The sequence below is a fragment of the Triturus cristatus genome, chromosome 7 (assembly GCF_964204655.1).
Source record: "Triturus cristatus chromosome 7, aTriCri1.1, whole genome shotgun sequence".
NCBI classification, from domain to species: domain Eukaryota; kingdom Metazoa; phylum Chordata; class Amphibia; order Caudata; family Salamandridae; genus Triturus; species Triturus cristatus.
In genome coordinates this window covers 436439739-436466258 of record NC_140590.1, presented here as the reverse complement: position 1 = coordinate 436466258, position 26520 = coordinate 436439739, and the positions used below count along the sequence as shown (strand labels likewise).

The following is a 26520-nucleotide window of genomic DNA, read 5'->3' as shown; positions in this document are numbered from 1 at the left end:
CGCCCAACCGCCTCCCCGGCTACCTGTATCTGTTCCAGTATTATATTTTTAGATACAGCATACATGGGCATCTTTTCTCTTCTTACAAAACTCCATAATTTCCCTGCTGGCAAAAAACAATCTGAGGATGGAGCCGATGTCCATGTGCACTATGATCCAAAGGAGGAGTTACCTATCCCGTGCCTTCCAAAGACTTTTCCAAGACAAAAACAAGTACACATATCCGGGCTCAACACCAGATGGGGATCTATGCTCAGTGTGTGATCTGCAGCTCATATGCCTCAAACATCGATTTACAATAGGAGACTTGAAGAGAGAGGGCTGGTCTGGCAGCCTCAAAAAAATGCAGACAGAGCAGAAAGGTAATCTTTGAGAGTTCCCAAGGCAGAGACCTGCTGGGAAAGGGTTAGAATGAAGAAAAGGACAGTAGAAAGCGGAGCAGAAAGAGCGTCAATTGACCTTTCTGTCCAGTAGAATACAAATTTCTGCCAACAGCAGGCAATACCATCTTAGCGGAGGGCCGCCTGGCCGCCAGAATAACATTACAGACTTTGGGAGGAAGGTCAAAAGCTATCAACTGTCGGCAGTCAATCTCCACGCATGGAGGCGCAGAGTTGACTGGTTCGGGTGGAGAAACCTCCCCTGCTGCTGTGGCAGAAGATCTTCCCGAAGGGGCAGCCTGATCGGAGGATCGATACTCATACTCAGAAGCTCTGGATACCAGACTCTCCTTGCCCAATCTGGAGCCACAAGAATGACTTGGGCACGGTCGCTTCTGATTTTCTTCAGAACCCTGGGTAGGAGTGGTATGGGAGGAAAGGCATACGACAGACCTGTGCTCCACTCGTGACGAAAAGCGTCGCTGAGCGATAGCTTGGAAACTTCAGCACGCAGTACTGCTGACACTGCGCATTCTCTTCGGAGGCGAACAAATCGAACCAAGGTTCTCCCCACTGCTGAAAGAGACCTTGCGCCACCTCATACTGGAGACGCCATTCATGATCTGCTAGGCATTGACTGCTGAGTTTGTTCGCCCTAGCGTTCAAAGAACCTTCCAGGTGTTGAACCACCAGGGTTCTGCTCTGCTGGTCTAGCCATATCCAGAGACGCAGAGCCTCTCAACAAAGGGTCCATGACCCCACACCCTGCCCTGCTTGTTGCAGTACCACATGGCAGTGGTGTTGTCCGTGAACACCTGCACTTGCTCCCCTTGACAGAGGAAAGAAATGCCAACCGAATTGCTCTAAGCTCCAATAAGTTTATGTGGAGCTCCAACTCCTAAGGAGACCAGTGTCCCCTGATCTCCAACTCTCCCAGATGGTCGCCCATCCCAGAAGTGTTGCATCTGTCACAACCGTGAGATCTGGTTGAGGATGGGAGAGGGGTCTGCTATTGACTCATTCGCAGTTCGTCAACCACCACTGCAGATCTTTCGCAGTTCCTTCCGAAATCGGAATCAAGTCGGTGAGATTTCCCCGATGTTGTGCCCATTTGAACTTCAAGTTCCACTGCATAGCCCGCATACGCCATCTTGCGTGTTTTACCAACAGGATGCAGGAGGCCGTGAGGCCCAACAGCCTCAGAGTCAGTCTCACCGAAATCCTGGATAGAGGCTGAAATATCGGAATCATAGCCTGAATGTCAAGGACTCGCTGCTCGGGAGGATAAGCCCGAAACTGCACTGTGCCCAGAACAGCTCAGATGAAAGGGAGCATCTGAGAAGGAGCAAGGTGTGACTTCGGCACGTTTATAAAGAACCCCAGTGACTGCAGGAGGTTCACCGTAGTCTGAAGGTGGGAGACGGCTGCCTGGGATGAAGACGCCTTCAATAACCAGTCGTCGAGATGGGGGAAGGACCGGCACCCCTAATCTGCGCAAATGTGCTGCAACCACCGCCATCACCTTGGTAAACACCCGAGGGGCACTGGTAAGGCCGAAGGGGAGAATGGTAAACAAAGTGCTTGTGGCCCTACCTTGGACCGCCTGTGTCCCGGCAGGATGGGACTATGAAAATACGCATCCTGCAGGTTCAACGCTACCATCCAGTCTTCTTGGTCAAGGGCAGACAAGACCTGAGCCAGAGTGAGCATTTTGAATTTCTCCTGCTTGAGGAAGAGATTGACAGTCTGAAGATCTAAAATGGGCTGTAGCCCCTTGTTCTTCTTCGGAATCAGAAAGTAGCGGGAATAACAGCCACTGCCTACTTCTGAAACGGGGACTCTTTCTATAGCTCCCTTGGCCAAGAGAGCCGTAACTTCCTCTTGGAGCAATTTCAAATGATCCTCCGTCAGCCTTTCCTGACTTGGCAGAATAGTAGGAGGAAAAGAAAGGAAAGGTAGAGAATAGCCCTCCTGGACGATCTGCAGAACCCACTTGTCCGATGTTATGGCTCTCCAGTGGGGGAGATGACAAATTCTCCCACCAACTGGAGTAGTGTGGTCCTGCAGAATCAGCCTAGGAGTGCTTGGAGACCACGGCTGCCAGGTGCAGTGCGGAAGATGACTTCTGGCCTCCGTTACGAGATCGGAATGCACCACGTCCACGGACGGCTTCGGCAGTATGTGCGGGGCGGTGGCTGGGATATGGCTGACGCTGCTAGAAACCCCTTCTGTTGCCACGAAAAGAAGACTGGCCACAAGGAGTAGAGGAAAGGCCCAAGGATCAGGCCGTAGCACGAGAGTCCTTGAACCTGGTCAGGGCAGAGTCTGCCTTTTACCCAAAAAGGCGGGTTCCATCAAAGGGCATGTCCATCACATTGGCTTGGACATTGCCTGAGAAGCCAGTAGTGCGAAGTCAGGTGAGGCGTCTCAGGGCCACTGTCATTGAAATCGATCTGCCCAGCGAATCGGTCAGATCTAACCCACACTTCTTCCCAAGTGAATCCAGCCTCTTGGATTCCCTATCCAGAGGGGCGGAAGAGAATATGCCTTGGGACATAGAGGCCTGCACCACCAAACCCTCTGGGGTGGGGTGTTGACTGAGGATCTTTGGGTCGCCCGGAGATGGGCAATGGCGGACTCCTTTAAGTGGAAACGGTTCTACTTGTGGTGCACTCGTAATCATTTATCCAACCACAGGGCAGGAGGAGGTTATTCTTCCTTACCTCCTGTACTTGGCTAAATCAGGGTTGAAGTATTCATCAATAACAGTGCATTTCGCAGCCATTACGGCCTACAGAAAGTCTCCAAACCAGCCTTCCTTTTTTCAACTACAGGTGGTCAAGGATTTCCGGCAGGGGTTGAAAAAAGTGTATCCCCCTGTTCGGCCTCCTTGGGAGTTGAATCTAGTCCTCTCTAGATTGATGGGTCCTCCTTTTGAGCCCATCCATAAATCCACGCTGCAGCATTTGACATGGAAGGCCCCTTTCTTAGTCGCGATTACATCAGCGCGTAGAGTAAGCGAAATCCAAGCGCTGTCTTCCAAAGAGCCATATACTATCTTTCACCACAACAGAGTAGTATTAAGGCTCACCCTGCTTTTCTGCCGAAAGTTGTATCTGATTTTCATGTTAATCAGTCAATTTCTTTGCCGTCCTTTTTTCCCAATCCCGCAACTCCTGCGGAATGGTCTCTCAATTCCTTAGACCTTAAGAGAGTGCTTAAATTCTATCTAGAGGGAACAAAGGTCATAAGAAAATCGGAGCAATTGTTTTTGAATTATGGTTCCATGAGGACAGGTTTTCCAGCTACCAAAAGATCCATTTCCAGATGGATAGTGTCCTGTATAAAATTGGCCTACCAGCTGGCAAATAAACCCCTATTGTTGTCACCTAAAGCACAATCCACTAGGGGAAAAGCAGCTACAGTAGCTTTCTTGCATGACGTTCCGATGGCAGAAATTTGCAAGGCAGCAACCTGGAGATCTGTGCATACTTTCACAAGGCATTATTGTCTTGAATCCGACTCCAGGGCGGATACTCAAGTAGGCCAGGCCTCCTTGAGAAATCCGTTCAGATAAGAGAAATGTCTGAATTGTCAAGTTTAGTTGTCTGAGCTTGATTGTAAATTATTATTTTCCTTTGCCCGCAGTGGATGAGGTGAGGCTCGCTATTCTATTCTAGTGCTTATGACTATTGATGAGGATCCCCTGGAAGAGAAGGATTAGTTACTTACCTGTAATCCTAGTTCTCTTCCAGGGGTATCCTCATCAAAGTCATAAGCAATTCTCCCGCCTCCCCGGCAAAGGATCCTTATTCTTAAGGAATTGTCAACTCTTTGTGTCATGGCTTTGTGTCACCGCAAAGAACAACTGACTTAACTGTCACGACTGAGGCATGATGGGAAGCTAGGGGTCATGGCTGGCTTACAGGCACGGTGCCAGTTTTTCTATGTTGCTATGAGTTAGCTTTCTAGCCTTTCTAGGCTGTAGTTTTCTACAATGCAGCCTGTGAGCTGTCAATGCTTTCAGTCCTATCTGAGGTTTTGGGCTAAATGCTAAGCATTAAAACAGTTTTCAAACATGCTTTGCTGTTGTTTCTTCCCTGTTTTTATGATATATTGTTTATATTAGATAGATTATTTATAATATACAGGGGAGTCCTTACAGCATTATTCAGCTCTGGTTATGAAAGGCTGCATTTACTTTTTTATTATTTATATATATATATGTATATATATGTTTATCACATATATGATTATGTTTCCGGGGTCCCGCGCATGGGCGGGAATATTCTAGTGCTTATGACTATTGATGAGGATCCCCTGGAAGAGAAGCTGCCCTCACCTCACCGCAGCTGCTTAGGATGAGTTCAAACTCGCAATGTTTGTGAATCATGTTATGTTCTTGCTTTCTGATCAGCTAATATCATTACAAAACTACTGATTAAGCTGATGAAATATCACACATTCTCTAGCTTCAAAATACACCAGATCAAATCGGTGGTCGTAGCACTGTATATACCAGAAGTACTTCAGAGTGAAATTCCCTTCAGATGGACATGGAAGGAGGTGACATACCTGGGACTAGCAAGAGAGAAAGTGCCTAATAGTGGGATTGGCTCTTCAACGTAGAAAAAGACATTACGAGCCACAACCTTCAACAAACCGCAATACGTCCAACATAGAACATGTTGCCGGCAAGCTCCCGTACATTGAGAGGTTGTGAATGTTGGAGAGGCAGTGCCAAATTTTCCTAGGATCACTGGGTGTATATTAATGGGCCTCAGAAGGGTATTTGGTGTGAGGGTGGGGGGGGGAGGAGAGTATCCCTTGAGGCTTTTTTTCTAACTAGGCAGGGAAACCAAATTCTCTGAAGTATAAGATCAGATCAGAACCCCAACAGTTTGTTCTTAAATTGAATACCCTCTCCATGTTTCTCATCCTCCAAAATAGATATTTATAGTAACAGTGTTACTATGCAGTAGATAAATGGATGCACACCACCTATGCATCATTGCATAACACAGTTAGATCAAAGGAGACATATTTGTCATAAAACAGCATCACTCGGATTAGGAAAGTAGACAAAGGAAATACTATGAATTGGGAAGAAAGGGAAAAAGTGCTTTAACAACAACAAAAAACCCTATTAAACTACATGGCTTATAAGGCATTTAGCAGTGTAAAAAACATTGAAATTCATCCTTTAAAACTGAAAGATAGTAGCTTAGATTTAAAAGATCCTTGCTCTGAAGAGCAAATACTTAACTTAAGCTGTTACTGAATAGTATTTTGGAAATCTGGAGCAGCTTTCCTGACTATTAGTGACAAGAGACTCATTGCCTTCCTCAGAGTTATTTACATTGCATCTGAACTGAAAATAGCACCTATAAATAAATATTAATGCCCCACCATCATGCAAGGACAGAATAAAATATCTTCGCACAAATGTTTCATTAAAATATAGACCTGTGTAGTATATGTAATAAGGATGTGCTAGGTGTTCACATTTGTTGTGCAAAGATGCATACAGTTCTACAATGGAGCAAAATCTATTTAACAATGGGACTGGTTAATCTTTTTTTTTTTTTTTTTAAAGAAATAAGTGAATAATGACTGATGTTAAAATGAAAAAACAAAAGCTAAAACTGCAACTGTTCAGTTAGCTTTTGTGCAGAATACATTTCAGATTGGAGAAGTGGAGAACACATACTAGACCCAAAACCAGATATGCACCATAATAGGTTCAAAAAGGGGGGAACACTTCCTTATGCACCAAGACACTTAAATAATGGGTATATGTAACTTTAAATAAAATCAAGAGAGGTTGAAATGGACCTATTCCTAAGAAGCAGAACTCTAGTCCTGGCCATTCATTCATACACATTCTAGGGAAGGCAGGCGCTGTTTGTTTTACTGATAAGTGAGTGCTAGGCCACCCGAGAAACGCAGAGACCGCTTTTTATCCTTCATAAGGAACCTATTCCGCCTTGTACTTGCTGGTTCAAATTTGTATGTACATTGATAGACCTGCAAATAACTGATCAGAAACTTCTGTATAAATACACTGCGATGGATTTGCCCCCCTGCTATTGCTTTTCAAATTTACCCCCTGAATAATCCTGCTGTTTGTAGAAATTCTTCGATTACATCCTTATAAAAGAGCACTATATATTGCATTATGAAGTCATATGAGCTTTTAGCATGTCTCCATATCATGCATAAGTGTAAAGTTCTATATGTAGAGAAGTTTCTATAATGAATGCTAATCAGAAATGAGAATATGAACCCTTTATACATTTTGCCACTGAAAAAGCTTCGGCATTAGTAAACTGTTGCTAATAACAATTTAGTGCATAATACATATAAGTGAAGTATGAAAGCTTGTACCACAAATTGACAAAGTTGATGAAGCTTGGTGAAAACTCTCTTTCATCTGAGTTACATAGCTGAGGTGGGTCTCCTTTCACAACTTGTGTCAGTTGATCAAACACACTATTCCATTTTGGGTATGGGAACCGACCTGTGGCAAGCTCATACTAAAAAAAAAAAGAGAGAGAATGGTTATCTCATGTAATTCAAAATGATAATTTCTCTTTCACTATTTGTTCATAACCCCCTTGCTTAATGGAAATACATATCTACTAATAACTTGTATCATAAAGAACTAGAATTAAAGTTACATGGACAGTTACAGTTGGTGGCATAGTGAATATTAAACTCTCGACAGAGGGGTATTACAATGCATGGCAGTACCAGCTTTTTTTGTACCAGTGCTCACTCAGACCATAGGCAAACACTGGAGAGGCCTTTCCTTTGGTATTTGTAGCTCCTCTATAATCATAATATAAATGAGAAGGGTATCCGGATTAAACATTTTTATGACATACAGATACACACATCAAAAGGGCAGCAAAGGGGTTAAACTGACAAGCTATTGAGCCTTGCAGATTTTCGTAACTTACTATTACCTCTGAACAATTGCTAACAGTCTGGGATTTAAGGTTGCATATCTTTGTGGTGGAAAGTACAGAGCACTGTCACACATTTACGGGCCTATATTTGGGAAAGCACCCATCGTGATTTATACAGCATGGTTGTGTTCGGACGTTTGGAATATAAAATATCCCACTTATTAAATAAGAAATGGAAGCAGAATCAGTGGTGGCCCGTATGAAGGGATATTTGGGCAGTGCCCTGCTGCCTTCGAGCCATCCGTTGCACTTCCAATTATATAATATTTCAGGGTTCATTAAAAACAACTGCCTTTCCGGGCTCCTGATGACAGGAGGACTGGCCTGAAGTACAATCCATTTACAGAGTGTTGTTTAAAAACATGGCACCCTAGGTGGATGAAAGGATTGGGCTGTCCGAAAGGCAGAATGCAACTAAGTTTACCTGACACAAACAATTCATTTTATTTAGCATTCATACAGTGCAAGACTCACGGACCACAGTATGTCCTCTAAAATGGAGCTGTCCTGGTCCGCATCAGTGCATCCCTGTGCCCACAAAGAGCAGCAGGTTGGCATCTCAGGCCCTTTCCCAATTTCCGACAGGCCTGTGCTTTCAGCCCTAACAAAATAGACACAGAAATTGAAATGGGTCTCCCCTTGTTAATCCTGGATCCCTGCTCGGTCTGGTTCCTAGCTTCCAGTAAAGAAATGTGTCATTCTGGATTCTATGCAACATAAAGTAAAAAAAAAATCGACTATTGCTACTCTGTTTATGTGTGAGAGGGCAAATGTGTGTGTGAGCAAATGAGATGAAGTGAGTTTCTGAGTGGGTGTGTGAGTGAGAATCATTGTGTGGAAGTGAGTGTGAGGTAGAGGAGGATTGAATCAGTGAGCGTGAAATAGTGAGTGTGCATGCATATGTGCGAGTGAGAATCCGAGTGAAGTGTGAGAGTGTGAGAGTTAAAATGAGTACGGTAGTTAGAGTGAGTTCAGGGCCACACCTGGCACTAACCATGGGAAGGGGGAGGGAGGGTGATGTGTTTAGAAATAACTTATGAGTTTCAAAGAACTTGCTGCAGAGTTTCGAGTGTCCAGTCTTTTTCAGGCAACAATAGAAACGTCAAGATATCTGGTGGTTAATGTTCCTGCTGGATAGAGATAAGGCTTTGTCTATAGAAGTTTTGTCTCATCATAAAATAGTGTCGAATGTTAATATGCTTGCTGCACAGAACATGTACCATGCAGATCAAAGAGCTGTATTTTATGTGGATAGCTTAGTGGTTTACTGGACCTGTGGCTGGTCTGCGACTTCCTCGACGTCGATCTCCTAGACATCGATCTGGACTGCGATGTTCTCCGCGGTGACCGTCTAGGCCACGAGGGCGATCAGCGTGGTCTCGACGTCGACCTCCTCAGTGACGGATCCTTCGAAGCCGAGTACCTTCGTAGGCGACGTCGACCTCCTCGACGGTTATCGCCTGCTATGACGCACAGTCGGAGAATGACTGCGTCTTACCAGCGTCGAGCCCCTCGGTGTCTGGATCGACGTCGATGTTTGTGGCACTCTTGATGTCGGTGGTGTCTTCGACGTCGCCACAGGTGCTCTTGGAGGCGGGCTGTTCTGTCGACGTTGATATGTCGACGTCGAGCGACTGCCTCCCGCCGTCATAGGCGAGTCAAAACTGGACCGCCTACGAGATGGTGTCGACGTCTGCCTGTGATGGGACTTCGTACCTGAAGTCGTTTGCTTCTCCGGTGAATGGGGCCTCGACGTCGACTTCAACGCTGAAGGAGAGCACAAGGATACTTTCGACGTCCATCTGTCCCCCGAAGGCGTATTAAACTGGTATTTTCTCCTCTCACCCTTGTCTTTGCGCTCCAATCTTTTCTGAGAGGAGGGCTTCTTCGAGGTATGTTCTTCTCGGCCACTTGCTGATTCCTTTCCTCTCTCCTACATAGCATGCAGTTTGATTTTCTCCCTTTCTCTAAGGGTTCTGCTAGAAAAATGTCTGCAGTGCTAGCACTCATCTGGTCTGTGAGATGAAGGCAGGCAAGCAATACAGACCGAGTGCAAGTCTGATTTAGCCATCTTTTTTCCACAGGCCTGGCACTTATTAAATAAGGCCGGCATTTTGACAGGCAAAAATTGACCAAAGTCAGAAAAACAGAAGGATTTAGTAACCCAAGTACTAAAGACGGCGAGTGAAAATCAAAAAATTCACTTTAGACCAACAATTTGTGACAAAAACACACTAAATGACGAGCTCAATGCTCCAGGATCCTCACAGAAGGAGCCGGAAAAAAACTGGCCTGTCACCTGTGGGGCATGATGGGTGCCTGGAGGTTTCTGGAGGTCTTAAAGGCACGGCACTAGTTTTTTTCAACTGTTCTGTATGCAGCCTCTCCAGGCTAATCTGCCTCTATGATCTTGACTTTTTACCTTTGAAAGTAAAGGCTGTGTTTTCAAACAAACTGAAAGCTGTTTTTTCTCTGTATCATGAAAATTTCATGGTGCATGTTTTCTTTATTATTTCAAATGTAAATAATTTACAATGCAATATTGGCATATTTGAGCCTAGTAAAATGGTTTTAGGCTGCATATGTATATATGCATTTTACCTATATATATGTGTATTTATACATATATACGTAGGCATTTGTTTCCTAGATGTTGAGGGTTTTATTTGTAATAACAAACTTGAGACCAGATTGTTTAGGAAACCCACGGCTGCCAATACTGTGTTGCATGCTGCTAGTCACCATCCGGGACATCTAATACGCAGCATACAAGAGGAATGCAAGGCAGCCCAGTTGACAAGCAGAGACAGATTTTTGGCCAGGGGCTATAATGCTGGTATAGTTGACAAAGCCATAAGCAAGGCCAATGGCATCCCTAGGGCAGCGGCCCTATGTAACAAAAACTTGAAGTCAGCTAATGTAGTTGGTCAGGAGTATTCATCTACAAGATTAATACTGACATACAACAGGCAACACCAAGCCCTGCGTAAAATCTTTAGAAAGGAATTGGAGCTTGGTGCGCAATGACCCAGTTATTGGCGATTTAATGTCAGCCACCCCTGACATTATATTCAGAAAAGCCAGGTCTACGAGTGACACATTGGTCAAAAGTAGCCCGGAATTGGTTGTCGCAAAATCTTGGCTTAATTCCAGGAAGGGATTCATTAAATGTGCTATCTGCAAGGCTTGCAGACAAGGTATCAGTAAAACATTTTACAGAGTCCCTTTTCAAGATGCCCCAATCACTATTTCTAAGCTGCTCACTTGTAAGACCGAGTTAGCGGTCTTTGTGCTGGAGTGCCCTTGTGGCCTGCAATATGTTGGTAGTACCAAGTTGCAGGTCCACAAGAGGATACTCCAGCACATTAGAACGATAAGTGGCAGTGACGCTTCCTATCCGGTTGCACGTCACTTTAAGGAGTCTCACGATAATGATGCTGATCTTTTGAGATTTTTTGTGATTGACTCTGTCCTGCCACTTAGAAGAGGGGGCAACCGTGAAGCCTTTCTTTGTGCACTGGAAACAAGATATATCCTAGAACTAGATACGAAGACACCTCATGGTCTAAACGCTAGTGAAGATTTCTTCACATGCTTATAAAGAAGCCAGTTCGCATTATTTTGCACAAGTTATTTGAACTTCTCATTGTTGCAGCCTCCATTTGTGTATACATATATACTTTTTTGGCTGAATTCTAACAGGGTTTTTTTAGGGCACACTTTTTTAAATCACTTTACTGCACTAGCACTTTAGTATTTTTTAAACATAGAGGTTCAGTAGGTTGCCCACTGGGGCATGACTGCTACTGTTGTTCGTTCTTGCACTAGCACTTTAGGCTATTTATTCGCTCAGTGGCAATTTTGTAAATAGAAACTTTTTTATCATATAAAGTTTTTATGTCCACTTTAAATTGCCTTTTGTAGTCAATACATGTATGAATCAATTGATACTATATTCTATGCATTTATTGAGAAGCTTTTAGCCTATTCATGTGCAATAATTATTGATTAGTTTTTCCTTTTGTTTATTACGATGTGTCATCACCCAATTGGGTTTTATCACATTTTAATTACGTTTCAAGTAATAATTGAAAGTTTCAGGTATTTTTACGATTTTTAAAAATTCCTTGAAGTCTTTTATATTTTTCAAATGTACCTAATATTCATGATGCAATGTTTATTATGTATAATTTATAATTTGTGTCAATAGTGCTAGCATTTCTGAACGTAGGCACTTGCCTAGTACTCACGAATGTTTCCTCTATGTCGATTTGTCATGTGCTCTATGTGAATTACGATTGCACGCACGTAGCACTTTAAATTGTGCACCTTCTTCCACAAGCGTCATGTGATCAAGGCCTCCTGAAGGCCGAAACGCGTCATGGCGGATACAAAGGGTATTCAATAAAGAAAATCTTCGCACCGATGTGTGGGTCTGCTTTCGTCTGTTTAGCTGAAGGATTGCAGTGGCGAAGGCTAGCGCATATATGTAGGTATATGCATATAATTTGTTATTGCTCCGGGGTCCCCGCACGTGGCGGGACTATTGAGTGCTTATGACTATTGATGAGTATCCCCTGGAAGAGAATTACAGTTCTCAGTGTAACATCCATGCGACAATAATTTTTTTAACGTAAGGGTCAAATATGGTACTTGAAAAGTATGAACGATGAATCAGGCCTCAGGCAATTGTGCAAAATCATGCTGATCCTTTTACAGTGTGCTCCACTGATAGTCCCTAGATAATCATAAACCGAAGCGCTGGGCTGTGTTTTATAATTTCAAGAGCGGAGACGCAGTAGTGTGACCAACTGGCATGGGTGCAAATTCAGGACGGTGAGTGTAAAAATTCAGGACAAAGGGTCAAAATTCAGGACAGGAGGTCAAAATTCAGGACAAACCTTTGGGACAAAAGGTAAGTTTTACAGACACATCAGAGGAGGTCGCGCAATAGTATATAATTAAGCCCATCCATATCCAAACATATTCAGCCATTCGCAAATCTACCTATCTGTATCCTACCATCATTTCACTCATCCATCCTTCCATCCACCCTTTCACTCAACCATCAGTTATCCATCCATCCATCCTTTTACCCTATCCATCGGTACACTCATCCATCCACTCATCCATCCAGCCTTTTAACCTTTCACCCATCCAGCCATCCTCTCACTTACTCATCCATCCACCCAGTCACTCATCCTTCCACCCTTTCAGTCATCCATCCATCCTCCCTTTTTCTCTTCATCGACCCTTTCACTTAGCCATCCTTCCTTCCACCCAGCCATCCATCTATCCATTGACCCTATCATCCATCCACTCTTTCACTCACCTATCCATCCTTTTGTGCATCTACCCTCCTTTTCACTCTCATCCATCCTTACATCCGCACTTTCACTCATCCGTCCATCCACCCTTTCACTTATCAATTCATCAATCCATCCATCATTTCACCCATCCATCATTTCACTCATCCATCCACCCATTCACTCGCCCATCATCTATCCTTTCACTCATCCATCCATAATTTCACTCATCCATCCACCCTTTTACCCATCCATCTACCCGTCCACCCACACATCCATCTTTTTACCTTTTCTCTCATCCATCCATCCACTCACTCATCCATCCATCCATCCTTTCTCTCATTATCCATCCATTGACCCTCTCATTCATCCATTCACCCTCTCCCTAATCTATCCAGCCATCCACCCATCCCTTCACTTCACTTACTCACTCACCCACCTCTTCATATTAATTATGAGCTGAGCCTTTGTATGCAGAGTTGCAGACAGAAGAGGCCAATCAAGAATGTCACCCTTGCTCTAGTTCCTAAAGCAAGGGGCGGGGCAGGGAAGGGTTCACTATACCCTTGCACATAGGCAGTCTGAGTCATGAGTCATGCATGATGCACAGTGCCAGGCCATGAGGTGACTGACATGGTGTTGTTTCCAGGGCTTTAAGTGGAATGAAAAAACTGGGGGGGTCTCTCCAAAGTGGGTGTTTGATGTAATTAAGGGTGTGGCTTAAAATACCGAAGCTAAAAATCTGTGCTTAGTGTACTGTACCACCTGACTGGTATTTTGCCTCTTCTGTCATTGTATCCAGATATATAACACAACAAGTAACGCTACACCTGCAAAAAGCCAGACATATTGGCTTTGTCAATGGTTGTTAGTTGCATAAAATAAAAAAGAAGCAATCATGGCTTCCTTGAATATAATATTGAAAATGCAACAGTTTTAAAATGGCGAGACTGTGAAAGAACACAGCCCCTTTAATTAACTTCTTTTACCAGCTTCTTTTCTTGAACTGGATTCTCATGTAGCAGCATTGGCGTTTTGCACATTTCTTCTGTCTGACAGAATGCCCTGCCCAAGACAGACTGGGCCCATTGTCATTCTGTATTTGACATTCAGCCGCATGCAGAAAGACAATGAGTGAGGTGGGGCTGCTCTTGTGCAAGGCGGCCCCATCAGGGAGTTGAGGCTTCATGCAGGGAACAGTGCTGTTCCCTGCAATGCCCAAAATTACGGACAAAGGCATCCGTAAAAGGGATCATCACGGGCAACGGACGTGAGGTCCAAATTACGGATGGTTGATCACCCTAAGACGTAGGGCTAGGAAAGTTTCTATATCATTTTGAAAGTGCATCTGATAATGCACTGGCTGTGTGTGCATCACCATGCCCTTATGAGCCTTACTGCTCACGTTAAAAGATACCCAAACATCTATATAATTATTACTAGGTATTGGCTCGATCAGTAATCCCACTAGCTCCCAGGATGTTGTGACAAATTCATGCCCAAGTATAAATAGTCTTCAACTGAATTACTATAAGCCTCTTAATTATGTTATGAGAAACAAGTTTGATTTAATAGTGTCCTAGCATCAGCATACATGAGTAATTTAATAGGTCTACAAAGTAACTTGGGTGGATGAAACCGAACACTAAGTACTTTGGATAATCCGTCATTTGAACTTTAAGGTGGAGTGGAATGAGGACACTCACGACTTCAAATCGCTGCGTGCAACTGCTACAGAGCATTTAACAGGCCCTTATCAATGCGGCGATATTTCAGTTTTTCCACAGCCTAGAACTTTGGGAAGTCCAAACTTGACTTGAGGTCTAAAAACAAGTATTTGCAATGCAATAGGTCTCGCATTCATGCAAGTTTGAGCTATGGCCATTGTAAATGACAATGCCTATTATTTATATTTTGGGTTTTAAAACATTAAAAAAGGATTTGTCATTTAAAATACTAATAGCTTAAACTCTTGCAAATGCGAGACCTATTGCAATGCAATAAAGGGCCTTCTAGACCGCTTGTTAGATTGTAAATATCAGAGGAAGAGACCGGCCTGCGACGTCTTCATCGTAGTGAAATAGTGCAGTCAAGAAGATGTGCAATTTACAACACTTACACAAAGTGTGAAGTGAGAGTTACATATGATCCAAGCTATAAACACTAACAAAGCGCTCCAACACCTTTCACACTGTGATTACACTGTCGCGGCTCTGGAGGAAGAGCGGGAGGGAAGGGCTATTTCCTGCCCTCTCCGTGATTTGAATTTGCAGTATGGCATTGCATAATGTCAAACACTCCAGCTGTAGTAGGGCTCTGGCTTCACCTCCTGGTGCAGAGAGGGAGGGATGGTCTCGACTGCAGCTCCGGCCTCGTACAGTGCCCCCGCTACTACTAGTGAGCTAGAGGAGCTGAGGTGGTGGTGGTTGTAGTGGTGGTACTGGTGGTGGTAGTAGTGGTGGTACTGGTGGCAGTGGTACTGGTGGTGATAGTGGTGGTGTTCCTAGTACTGGTGGTATTGGTGGTGGTACTGGTGGTGTTGGTGGTGGTATTTGTGGTGGTACTGGTGGAACTGGTAGTAGTGGTATTGGTGGTACTGTTGGTGGTGGTACTGGTGGTGGTACTGTTGGTAGAACTGGTGGTGGTGGTAGTACTGGCGGTGGTAGTGGTGGTGGTAGTGGAAGTGGTGGTGGTGGGACTGATGGTGGTACTGATGGTGGTGGTACTGGTGGTAGTGGTATTGGTGGTGGTGGTATTGGTGGTACTGGTGGTGGTGGTACTGCCGGTGGTGGTAGTGGTGATACTAGTGGTAATGGTGATGGTACTACTGGTGGTATGGGCAGTGGTGGTACTGGTGGTGGTGGTACTTGTGGAGGTAGTACTGGTGGTGGTGGTACTGCTGGTGGTACTTGTAGCGATACTTGCACTGGTCATGGTGGTGGTACTGTTGGTGGTACTAGTGGTGGTGGTGGTACTGGTAGTAGTGGGGCTGGTGGTGGTACTGGTGGTGGTGGTACTGATGGTGGTAGTACTGGTGGTGGTACTTGTACTGATGGGGTGGTGATGGTACTGGTGGAACTGTTGGTGGCTGGTGGTACTGGTGGTGGTACTAGTGGTGGTACTGGTGGTGGTACTGGTAGTACTGGTGGTGGTAGTGGTGATGGTAGTGCTGGTAGTGGTGGTGGTACTACTGTAGGTGGTGGTACTGGTAGTGGTGGTACTAGTAGTAGTGGTAGTACTGGTGGTAGTGGTGGTACTAGTAGTGGTGGAGGTATTGGTGGTGGTGATTTTACTGGTATTGGTGGTGTTATTGGTGGTGGTATTTGCGGTATTGGTGGTGGTATTGTTAATAAAACAGGCTTTTGAAAACAACCCGTCAGGTGGCTTTAGTACAGATGACATGTAACGGATATGCAGTTGTCAGGTTCAGCTCATTAGCACTTGATTATGAGCTAACTGGAATTCACATGAATTAATTTGCTAATTCTTTCCAATTCCATTTTACTGGTGGGCAAGGGAGTTGAAAAAGACACAAGATCATGCCGGGGTACAGTGATCGAAAGCAGGCGCCCGTGGTACGGGCCGTGCTGCTTAAAAAAATCACAAGCATTTACAATGCTCTCGCATTAACGCAAGTTTAAGCTATTGGCATTGTATATGACAATGCCTTTTATTTGTGTTTTAAAAACGAAAGCAAAAATAAAAGCCATTGTTATTTGCAATGTCAATAGCTCAAACTCACGTAAATGACCTATTGCATTGCAAATGCTTGTTAGATTAGTGAGTAGAAACACTCATTTTGGCCGGCACAGCAAATTAATTAAATAAACAAGCAAAGGCCGCTAAAGTGAAAGCGGACCATGTAGCAAATAAAAAAAAATAGTGCTTACCGACTTATGAAGGAGACAGTGTAACGCCACAAGTAAAAGATCCAGTCCTCATGGGAGGTAACAAATGGCGACAGGCCGGTAACAAGGAGAGACTAACGAGCCTCATTATCAATCGGAAGGCAGCATTTACCAATGACACAAGCCAATCAAAAATATGGGCGGAGAGAAGGCGAAGCTTCCTCAGCATACTCGACTACTACATGCCTAGCAGAGCGAGCAGCGCATGCGCACTGCTGCTAGGCTCGACCTAACAAATTAGCAAGTGTTCTTTATGAACATATCATAAGCCATCCATAAGAGTTCTATGACATTATTCACGGAACTCCCAAGGTCTAAACATTGACTTGAGGGAACTAGGCCAGTAGCAATAATTCTTAATAGCTATGATTCTGACAAACATTTTTAAAGGAATTTGTGGCTTAAAAAGTTTAATACTTCTGGACGGGGGCGTGTCCACGATGGCGCCTGTGTAGGAGTGGATCTCCGGAGCTACGCCGTGCCGAGTCTTCAACTGGCGGATTCCTGGGGTTTGGTCTGCCCTGGGCCCCGGTGCAGTGAGGTGGCGGTCAAGGGCAACTGCGTGCTGCCCCTACAGCCTAAAGGCGGTGCGGGGCAGAGTAGAGAGGCTTGGCAGGCGAGGAGCCTCGGCGTCAAGATGGTGGCTGGAGGTGTCGGAGAGGAGTGGACCGGCTCCTAGTCACCAGGGACACCGTAGCACTCCTCGTGAGCTCAGCAGGCGAGTGACAGGAGTCGGCAGCCCAGGAGCAGCACTTCTGCCCTGAGAAGACAGGACACCGGAGAGTAGAGTGGCGGCCTGCTGGGGGACACCCCTCACCACTCCGTCCGACCAACGGAGCGACTGGAGACCCACCAAGCAAGCTCAACCCGAGGGCCCAATGAAGGGACCTCCTGGCAACTGAGAGGCTGCGATCCAGGAGCAGAATCCAGGCTGGCGGCGATGGCAAAATCAGCGGGCCGGCGTCGCCTGCACTAAACAGCAGTGGTTTGAAGACCTCCAGTGGCACTGGCTGATTGAGGCAGAAGAGGCAGCTCCACCCGGTAGGGACCCGCAGCGGTGGTGTGGAGTGTGAACCCCCACATGCCCGAGGTGGAAAAGGCCTGTGGGAGGCATAGAGAAATGGCGGAAATATTAGAAGAGGCCTGCCCTCTGAACACATGGGCACGTAGGGCTCTGTTGGCGTCTGCGGGGGACATACTCCCGTCGTCCTTCTCATTGTGCCCATATTGGTGGCCGGGGGACTCCAGGCAGGTGCCTTCTGCCCGGCGTTTGGGGGGAGCACCCAGTTGATTGGGTCTCCCTGAGGGATGTTCCGGATGGCTCCGGCTCCTGCTCCTGACCCGCTCTCACACAGCCACAGCAGAAAGGCTGAACAGCCCACCAACGGAGTAGATACAGATTCCAAGACCAGGAGAGAGCCCCACTGACATATTTGGGGGAGGACAGAATGGTGGCCAATGGGACCCAAAAAGACCCCACCATCAAAGATCTCCTTGCAAAACCTTCCTCCAAACGTGTGGGACAGGCTCAAGATTGAGGCTCGCCAGACCGCTCATTGATGGGGTCAGCCCAGTCCCTAGATGTAGGAGAAGACGGCCTGGTCACACACAGATTAATGGAATCCCTCCTCAGCACCTTGAGGAACGACATTGCGACCCTGAAAACGGAGATGACAAAAGATTTGAAGGAGATACGCCATGAAATGGGCGAGCTGGAACAACGGGTAGACTCCGTAGAAGGGCCAGGAGATGCCAGAGAAGAGGAGCTGGAGGTGTGCTGTGGCAAAATATTGGAAACTAAGGAACGCAACGCTGAGCTCAACTACTACCTGGAAGACTTGGAGAACAGGTCCTGGAGATCTAATATCAGAATCAAGGGCATTCCACTACAGGCGGATGCCGACCACTTGGAGGACTTTGTCCTGCGACTCTTCCGCCAGATTGTCCCAGAGTTGGAAGGGAAGCAGATCCTCCTCGGTCGCCCATCTCAGACACCCACCACTCCGCAAGACATTATCAGCGAGGTGTGTGATCAACCCCATGTCCCATTGGAAAGGATTAAAGGTGTGTTTCAGGACCTCTCCCCAATAGCCCTGCGACAACGCCACAACATGAAGCCAATAACAGACTATTTGAGGGACTAGGGGGTGCAATACAAGTGGGGGCCCCCCCTACAGCCTAGTCTTCGCATGGAGTGGAGAAACACGCTCAACTCACACACACCCAGAGGTAGCAGCAATCCTGAGACTGGACCTGGATCAAAGCGACCAGTCAGACCCCAGGGCCTCTCAACATCCTCTCTGGAGCATGGCCACCGGAGGCGCTCCAAGGCCCGATCCCACAAGATCGTAAGCAAGCCGACCATGACAGAGAGCCTCAGGGAGAGATCGGCTTTGCTGCAACACCTTACCGAACGGGACCACTTGCCTGAGCTAGAGCCTGAATGGCCACCCTAGAGATGGGCACTTAATCGCAAGCCCTTGCCCCTCTGACGTCGACTGGCCTTGATGGGGTGGTACTGTGCATTTGGCTGTCCCGGCCGTGCGGGGGCTGCAGGCATGGCCCCTGGATCTGCATTGCCTTTTGATCGAACATTTGACTGTAGCGGAGGAGGACTCCACTAATCTCGACTCTCCCAGACAAACTACACTGATGGCCGATGACATGGACCCCTACCACATAATTAATGGTTCTTCACCGATCGGTGAAGTTGTTATTAATTTTTCATTGTTTGGTGCTTTTAACACATGTTCCATGTGTGTCGGGGGGCTCCAGGGGTGACTGACTCAGAGGCTCACATTGACTCAGATGTCTTGCTGCTACAGGTACAAGAGCACGGCGGGCTCTTTAATTCCCCCTGGACTCCCCGCAAGGACGAAACAGCGTGCGTGACGTCTTCTCCAGAACACCAATCAGCGAGCAGCTGTGGGGAGATAAGGAAGTGCCCGGTCATCCTGGCGCGCACGCCGAGGAGCGAAAGGAAGTAGCCGCAGGGGATAAGATGCTAGAAGAAGACGCTGGGGACGTCGCGGAGACAGCTACGATCAGGGTTCCTGCCTGTGGAGAGTTACCCGGAGGAGGACGGCACCGCGATTTGCCCCACCACGCTCCAGGAGGAGGATGGCTGGAGCAGGTACACTACCGCATACGGGGGCTCACACAGTCAAAGGGAGGGTACGGGTAGTCTGTGGTTGGTCACTGCACAGCTCGTCTTCTCTGTTCTCCACCTTTCCGTTTTGTCGTTGTTGATCTCTCACGCCCCCCTTCCCTGTGTTTTCAAGATTGAACAACGTCCACTGACCCGTGGCCTATTTTTCTTTTATTTCCTGCCATGTCCTGGAGGACCGCGGAGGAGAACTAGGAAGCTCCTACCTCCTGACATTCCTGGTACCGGTGAAGACTGGTACCGGTGAAGAGGAACCACTCCTGGAACTTGACTCCCTTGGGACTCTTTCTTTATTTTTGTTTCTGTGAATAAACGAACCCCAACTTGAGTGTTAAAACGCCTCCTCGCTTCCTTTGGAGACACACACCTTCTACCTTTCCCCCTTGCATCCGACAAAGTGGTGGAGAATGTGGGCAAACTCCATCTGAAATAAGATGGAACAAATAATCACCCAAATGAGAGAGGCCCAGAACAAACTCGAATGGGCCGTAGAAAAAAAACGCCAGTCAGGCTCAGATGGATCGGGCTGTCTTCTCCTCAGCTATACGAACCCAGGCAGACAACGTTACAAAGCTCGCAGAGGGGCAGACACAACTGCTACAGGTTTTGGGACAAGGAAGAGCTACTGCTTTGCCCGGAACGGTGATACCGCTACAAAAGTATGACTGGCAAGGATCCGGTTTCATTTTTGAATTTTTTTTTTACTTCGAGAGAGATGCCAGGGCTAGCGCCTGGCCTGCAGACCAGTGGCCCTTTTAACTGGCGACTCTACTCACTGGTGAGGCGCAGGTCGCGTATCAGATAGCCAATTGAGATGGAACCAACCTATATGGCCAAGTGAAACAGTTTATACTAGATAGACTAGGGGTTGATGAGGAAGCCCACCGCCTTCGCTTTCGACAGGAACGGGGTGCCCCGGGAGACACCCCAAAGACTCTTTTCTACAAGATAAAAGAAGCAGCAGACCGCTGCCTCCAGCCGATGGAGGCCTAATGAGAAGAAATCATGGATAAAATATACCTAGAGCAGTTCCTGGAAGCACTACCTTATGGTACCCAGAGATGGTTGAGACAACACGCAGGACTAACTCTAGAACATGCTGTGCAAATGGCATGTCCTATGCACGGGCTCAAAACAGGAGTCTAGTGAAGGAGCCTGAGAAGTCCGTGAAGCCCCTACAGTGGGGTAAAAACGAAAAGAAACATACCAAAACCTTCATTGATTCCCCGAAATCAAGATCGGGATGACTTGAGGTTTTCCCTTCGACCGGACCTCAGAGCTTCGAGTGAGGGAAGTGGGTCCATATAGCCAAGTTCTGCAGGAAGAGGAAGGAAAAGAAGGAAGACAAGCCCATGGACGTCAGTTATCTTCCTCAGTCGATCCTGTATGCTCAGGAGACTGGCCCGGTGTTTTATGTGAGTCTGAGACTGAATAACCACCCTATAACTGCCATTTTGGACTCTGGCTGTAAGCACTCTGTTGTATGACACATGCTTATTCCCCCCCTCGTCCCTCTTATCCAGCAAATATGTTTCTATCAGATGTGTTATATTGGGATATTAAACAAAACCCCCTAGCCAAAATAGCCTTACAAACACAAAAAGGGCTAGAAGTTACGGCTGATGTAGGAGCTCTACTTCACCTCCCTGAACCTTTAATCATCGGTATAGATAACCCTTGGTTTTCTGATCTGTTAGGTGAGACCCTCAAAACCAGTTTACACACCCAAAGACCACACAACAGTTTTATGACATTCGAGCCAAGGGCTATCGATACTCACTTAAGAAATGCCCAACTCAATGATAGTTTCCTTAGTAATGCATGGCAAAGCGCCAAAGACACCCTTAACGCCCCTAAACGGGTGTATCCATGTTTTACAGAGAAAAATGGCTCCCTGTATAGGGTATCCAAGGAAGGCAAAGAATCCCAACAGTTAGTCCCTGCTGGTTTTAGGGACCAAATACTGTTCTTTGCGTACTCCCACCTCCTGGCAGGTCATTGTGGGGCTGAGCAAACCTCTCAAGCCATACTTCGTAGCTTCTTTTGGCAGGTGGTCCATGCTCAAGTTAGAAAATACTGCCAGGAATGTACTATTTGCCCCATAGGTAAAACCCCTACGTTCCTCCAAAAGCCCACTTGAACCCTCTTCCTATCATTGGAAAACCATTAGAGCGGGTGGGAATGGACCTTATAGGACCCCTTCATAAATCTACAAGGGGTTATCAATATGTGATTGTTGATTATGCAACCAGATATCCAGAAGCTTTGCCCTTACACTCTGCTAATACCACCAGCATAGCCCAGAGACTTATAGAAGTATTCTCCAGAATGGGGTTTCGCAGACACATAATAACCGACCAGGGAACCCCCTTCGTGTCTAGACTGATGAAACAAGTCTGTAGCCAGTTAAACATCAGACAAATAAAAACCTCAGTTTACCACCCTCAAACGGATGGTTTAGTAGAGCGATATAACGACAACCTAAAGCTTACCCTTAAACTCCTTACAGGGGATGGGAAACGTTGGGATCAACTCCTCCCTTTGGCGTTGTTTGTTATCCAAAGCTAAGTGCAGACTAGCCCTGGGGTGTACCCCTTTGAACTCCTCTTTGGTAGGAGACCATGTACGCTTCTGGAAATCACGAAGGACAGTTGGGAAAAGGATAGTGCCCATGAGGGCCAGACCTTGTAAGACTATGCAAACCAGGTCAAAGCCCTGCTTCATAAGCTAAGGACCTAAGCTCATGACTCTCTTGAGAAAGCCCAAGAAAAACAAAAGCTGACGTATGAGAAAGGCAAATGTTTAAGAGAATTGAAAGTGGGTGACTGGGCTCTGATACTACTTCCCTCCTCTACTCACAAGTTAAGGAAGGAATGGCAAGGACCGTATCCAGTAGTAAGGAATGTAGGAAAAACCACCTATATCCTATCCCTGTCCTCAACTAAGACTCAGATGTATCATATAAACCTTCTTAAGAAATGTCTGGGTCCTCCACCAAATAAAGCACATACAGTCTCAACGGTGGAGACCCAATCCCACACTGTTGAATCCACAATAATCAACAATGAACTGACCTGGGATTATAAGACGGATATACAGACCATCCTTCATTCCTTCAGGGACATATTCTCTGATCAACACGGACGGACGCATCTAACTATGCACTCCATCCCAACCCAAGAGGGTATCACAGTGAAACAGCGCCCCTACCGAGTCTCCGAAGCACGACGTCTGTCTCTCCAGAAGGAGGTAAAACAGATGCTGGAGATGGGTGTCATAGTCCCGCCCTGTAGCAACTGGTATTCCCCTATCGTGCTCATATCAAAACCGGATGGAAGAATCCGGTTTTGTATTAATTTCAGGGCGGTGAACAGCATCTCCAAACAGGATGGCTATCCCATTCCGAGGGTGGATGAGTTGATAGAACGTCTTGGTGAGGCCCAGTACATATCCACTATCAACGTAACCAAGGGCTACTAGCAGATCCCTCGTAACCCTAAGGATCAGGAGAATACCGCTTTTTCCACCCCTGACGGTCTTTTCCAGTTTACATTCCTACCTTTCTGGTTACATGGGGCCCCTGCCAGTTTTCAGAGACTGATGGACACTCTCTTAGCTCCTCATCTAACATACTCCTCTGCCTACTTAGATGACATAGTTGTGTACAGCAAGACGTGGGAAGACCATATGACTCGTCTAGGGTCTATTTTCTCCGAGGTAAGAGTCGCCCAATTACAAATAAACGCCAAAAAGTCCAGGTTCGCCTTTCGGAGGTGAAGTACCTAGTGTATTTTCTGGGAAAAGGCATGATAGAACCCCTAACAGAAAAAGTGAGGGCTATTCAGGACACCCCTTTTCCTACTTCCAAATGTGACCTTCGGGATTTTTTGGGCCTGGTCGGATATTACCTACGTTTCATTTCACACTTTGCGGACATAGCCGCTCCTACGACAGATCTCTTTAAAAAAATCAACCACAGCCTCCCAAATCCGCACCATATCAGAAAAAGAGTTGTTAGCTTTCCAGTCCCTGAAAACGGCACCTCACCCGTATTGCTGACACCTGACTTTCGAAAACCTTTTGTACTCCAAACCGATGCTTCTGGGATTGGTATCGGTGCGGTCTTGCCCTAACATGACAACTAAGGATTGGAAAGGCCGGTTCTGTACATCAGCAGGAAGCACTTCCCTAGGGAACGGTGTAAGAAGTTGGCCTGATATATGATGTCACTAGTTCTAGTGTACACCTTGTATCAGTCCAAACAACCCTTATGGTGATTGGTTGTAAAGTCAACCTTATAGACCAGCTATCCTAGTGGTAGCATGGACAAGAGCAGTCTTAGGATAAACTCTGTATGGCATGTGAAGCCAGCTGTTATACCATTTGCAATCCCTTGAATACCAAATGAAAGGACACCACAATAGATATATTATAAAAATAGAATGTATTTATTCTAGTCGAAATACCCTCAGCACTCTTTATGAGATTCGAGGTAAGTACAACACAGTCTTATTTAAACATACATAAGTCACACAGGTAAGTAATACAGTTAGGCCCTAGGGGCCACGCAAACCATATACTAAGTAAGTGGTATAAGAACCACTGTCACGAACACAGGTTAGGCCTAGGTCTAGGGAATCGCTGGGGCTACACTATACTACCAATTGTTAGGAAGTGGGAGGCCCACGGGATTCAGGTGCAGAGTGGAAACGCTCACGCGTAATGCGTTAAAGTCGATAGAAATAGTAGTATTTAGAAATTAAGAGTTTTAGGACACTTTGGAAGGAACTAGGATTTAGAGACTTGGAAACTAGACACTAGGATAGTCAATACCCTTGTGAGCACCGAAGTACTCAAGTTACCTAGCCCACGGGCTGCGGGTGCATAGGTGTGAACTTGCGTCGGGTTTCGTCGTCGACTCCTATGGATGCCTGAAGAAAGATGCTGACAGGCAGTCAGTGAAGAGTGTCCGGTGGATTCCCAGGATGGAATCAAGAAGAAGGATACCTGCAAGCAGATGGGACAGAGTCTAGGTCACCAGCCAGGAGCTGGGAAGGAACCAGGAAGGAACCAGGCGATGTCGTGAAGGTGCAGGTGAAGAGGTGAAGCTTGTCACAGCAGCCACGGGTACCAGGAGGCGTCGAGGACGACCAGAACCAGGAGGCGAGCTGTCCCACGAAGGCTCTTGCTGTCGGCGGCGTTGATGTCGAGTTAGGACCCAACAAGCCTTGGCAAGCGTAACCCACGCAGGATGGAGGACTTGCTTCTGTCGCAGACCAGGAAGGTCTGTGGTGCTTCCCTTTCACAGGGGAGCTGGTGCCAGTCTGGAGGAGCCGGACCAGCAAGGCAAAGTTGAAGGTTCGTCGTCACAGAGGTCACTAGCCAACGGGCCAGCAACCGGACAACACGTCGAGCAACTCAGGTGCAGAAGGGCCCCACGCAGAACACGTGAAGTGTGAGGAGCTGGTCTTCTTTGCAGATGGTGCTCGGGATTGGGGCTTCTCAATTCCCCAAGCACAGCCTCGAGGAAGCCTCAGAAGTCGCGCTAGTCAGTTACTAGCCACTTTTCCCAAGTCGCCGGTCCCACGTCCCTCGTCGCCTCTACGGGTCTCAGCTTTGCTGTAGATGTGGATCTGGTTCAGAGGTGTCTGGAAGTCACGGCGCTGGTCAGTCTCTGCAGTCGTCCCTCGTAGGATCAGTCGCAAAGCAAGCAGCGGTCGCTGGATGGTGCCTGGTTGCCCAGGGTGGTCACTCCTTGGCCACAAGGGAGATTCTTCAGTCTTCTTCCGTAGTCGAATGTCCAGAGTTTCTGTTCAAGATGCAGGTTCAGGATAATCTAATTCTGCAGGGCTCAGCTACCTTCTAATATACTAGGCTAGTGGGCTGGGCTAACTGCAAGGACTCTCGTATGGGTGGGACCAGGAAGGGGAGTGGCTACACCCCCTTTCCTTTGTCCAGTTTCGCGCCAGAGCTGGGGCTGGAGTGCCCCAGCACCGGTTTGAACTGGACTATGCATGGAGCACCTTGTGTGCCCCAGGCATGTCTCATTCCTTTCAGTCCTCCCTGCCCCAATACACTAAAGTCTGTCTGGGGAGGTGCTAGCACCTCCCCAAGCAGGAAACCTATTGTCCAGGCCTCCCTGGCTGGGAGGACTCCCAGCTGCAGGAGGTCAGACTCGTGTCTGTGGCAGGAGCATCCATTTTGTCATGCTGAGGCTTTGGTCAGAGTTAAACAGCAAAGTAGGATTTTAACATGTCTCTCCCTCTAGAAGGGAGGAATAATATCCTCATCTCCAGAAATGGTATGGGGGTATTATTCCAAAGTGTTAGACACCTTACACGACATGCTTTGATAAATCCAAACCATAGTTACCATAACCGTTTAAGATTATAAGGTACTTAAGAGTATATGGTAGGTGATATCATAGAACAGCTATAAGGACATGGTTCCGAAAGCTGTAGACAGGCTCAGCTCATGCTAGAGCACCATCACACATGTTACCAAGCACTCTGCCTCCAGGATCGTTAAGGCCTGCCATAGGAGTAACTGATAGGTACACATGTGTCTATTGTGAGTGTAGATATAGGTATACTATATCTAAGCAAGGGGTGATTACACGACCCTGCCCCAGCTGAGTGATCAGCCAGTTGTGTCTGATTGTAAGGCCAGGCCAGGGGTGGCATAATACATGCTGCAGCCCCTGGTAGGCCTAGGGTACACCTATGCCCTGGGCACCTAGGGTACACTGTACAGGGTCCAATAAGGTGATCCTTACCAATTGGGTATATA

The 26520-nt window shown here is 46.7% G+C and overlaps 1 protein-coding gene across 10 annotated transcripts in view; it reads right to left on the bottom strand.

Annotated features, from left to right (window-relative positions):
* Positions 1 to 26520, bottom strand: part of MAP2K4 (mitogen-activated protein kinase kinase 4) — an 834137-nt gene that overhangs the window by 135353 nt on the left and 672264 nt on the right. For all 10 annotated transcript variants that reach the window (XM_085616757.1, XM_085616753.1, XM_085616758.1 and 7 more), the window contains one exon: positions 6768 to 6916. In XM_085616757.1, the coding sequence (XP_085472883.1) occupies positions 6768 to 6916 (149 nt within the window). The remainder of the gene's footprint in view (positions 1 to 6767; positions 6917 to 26520) is intronic.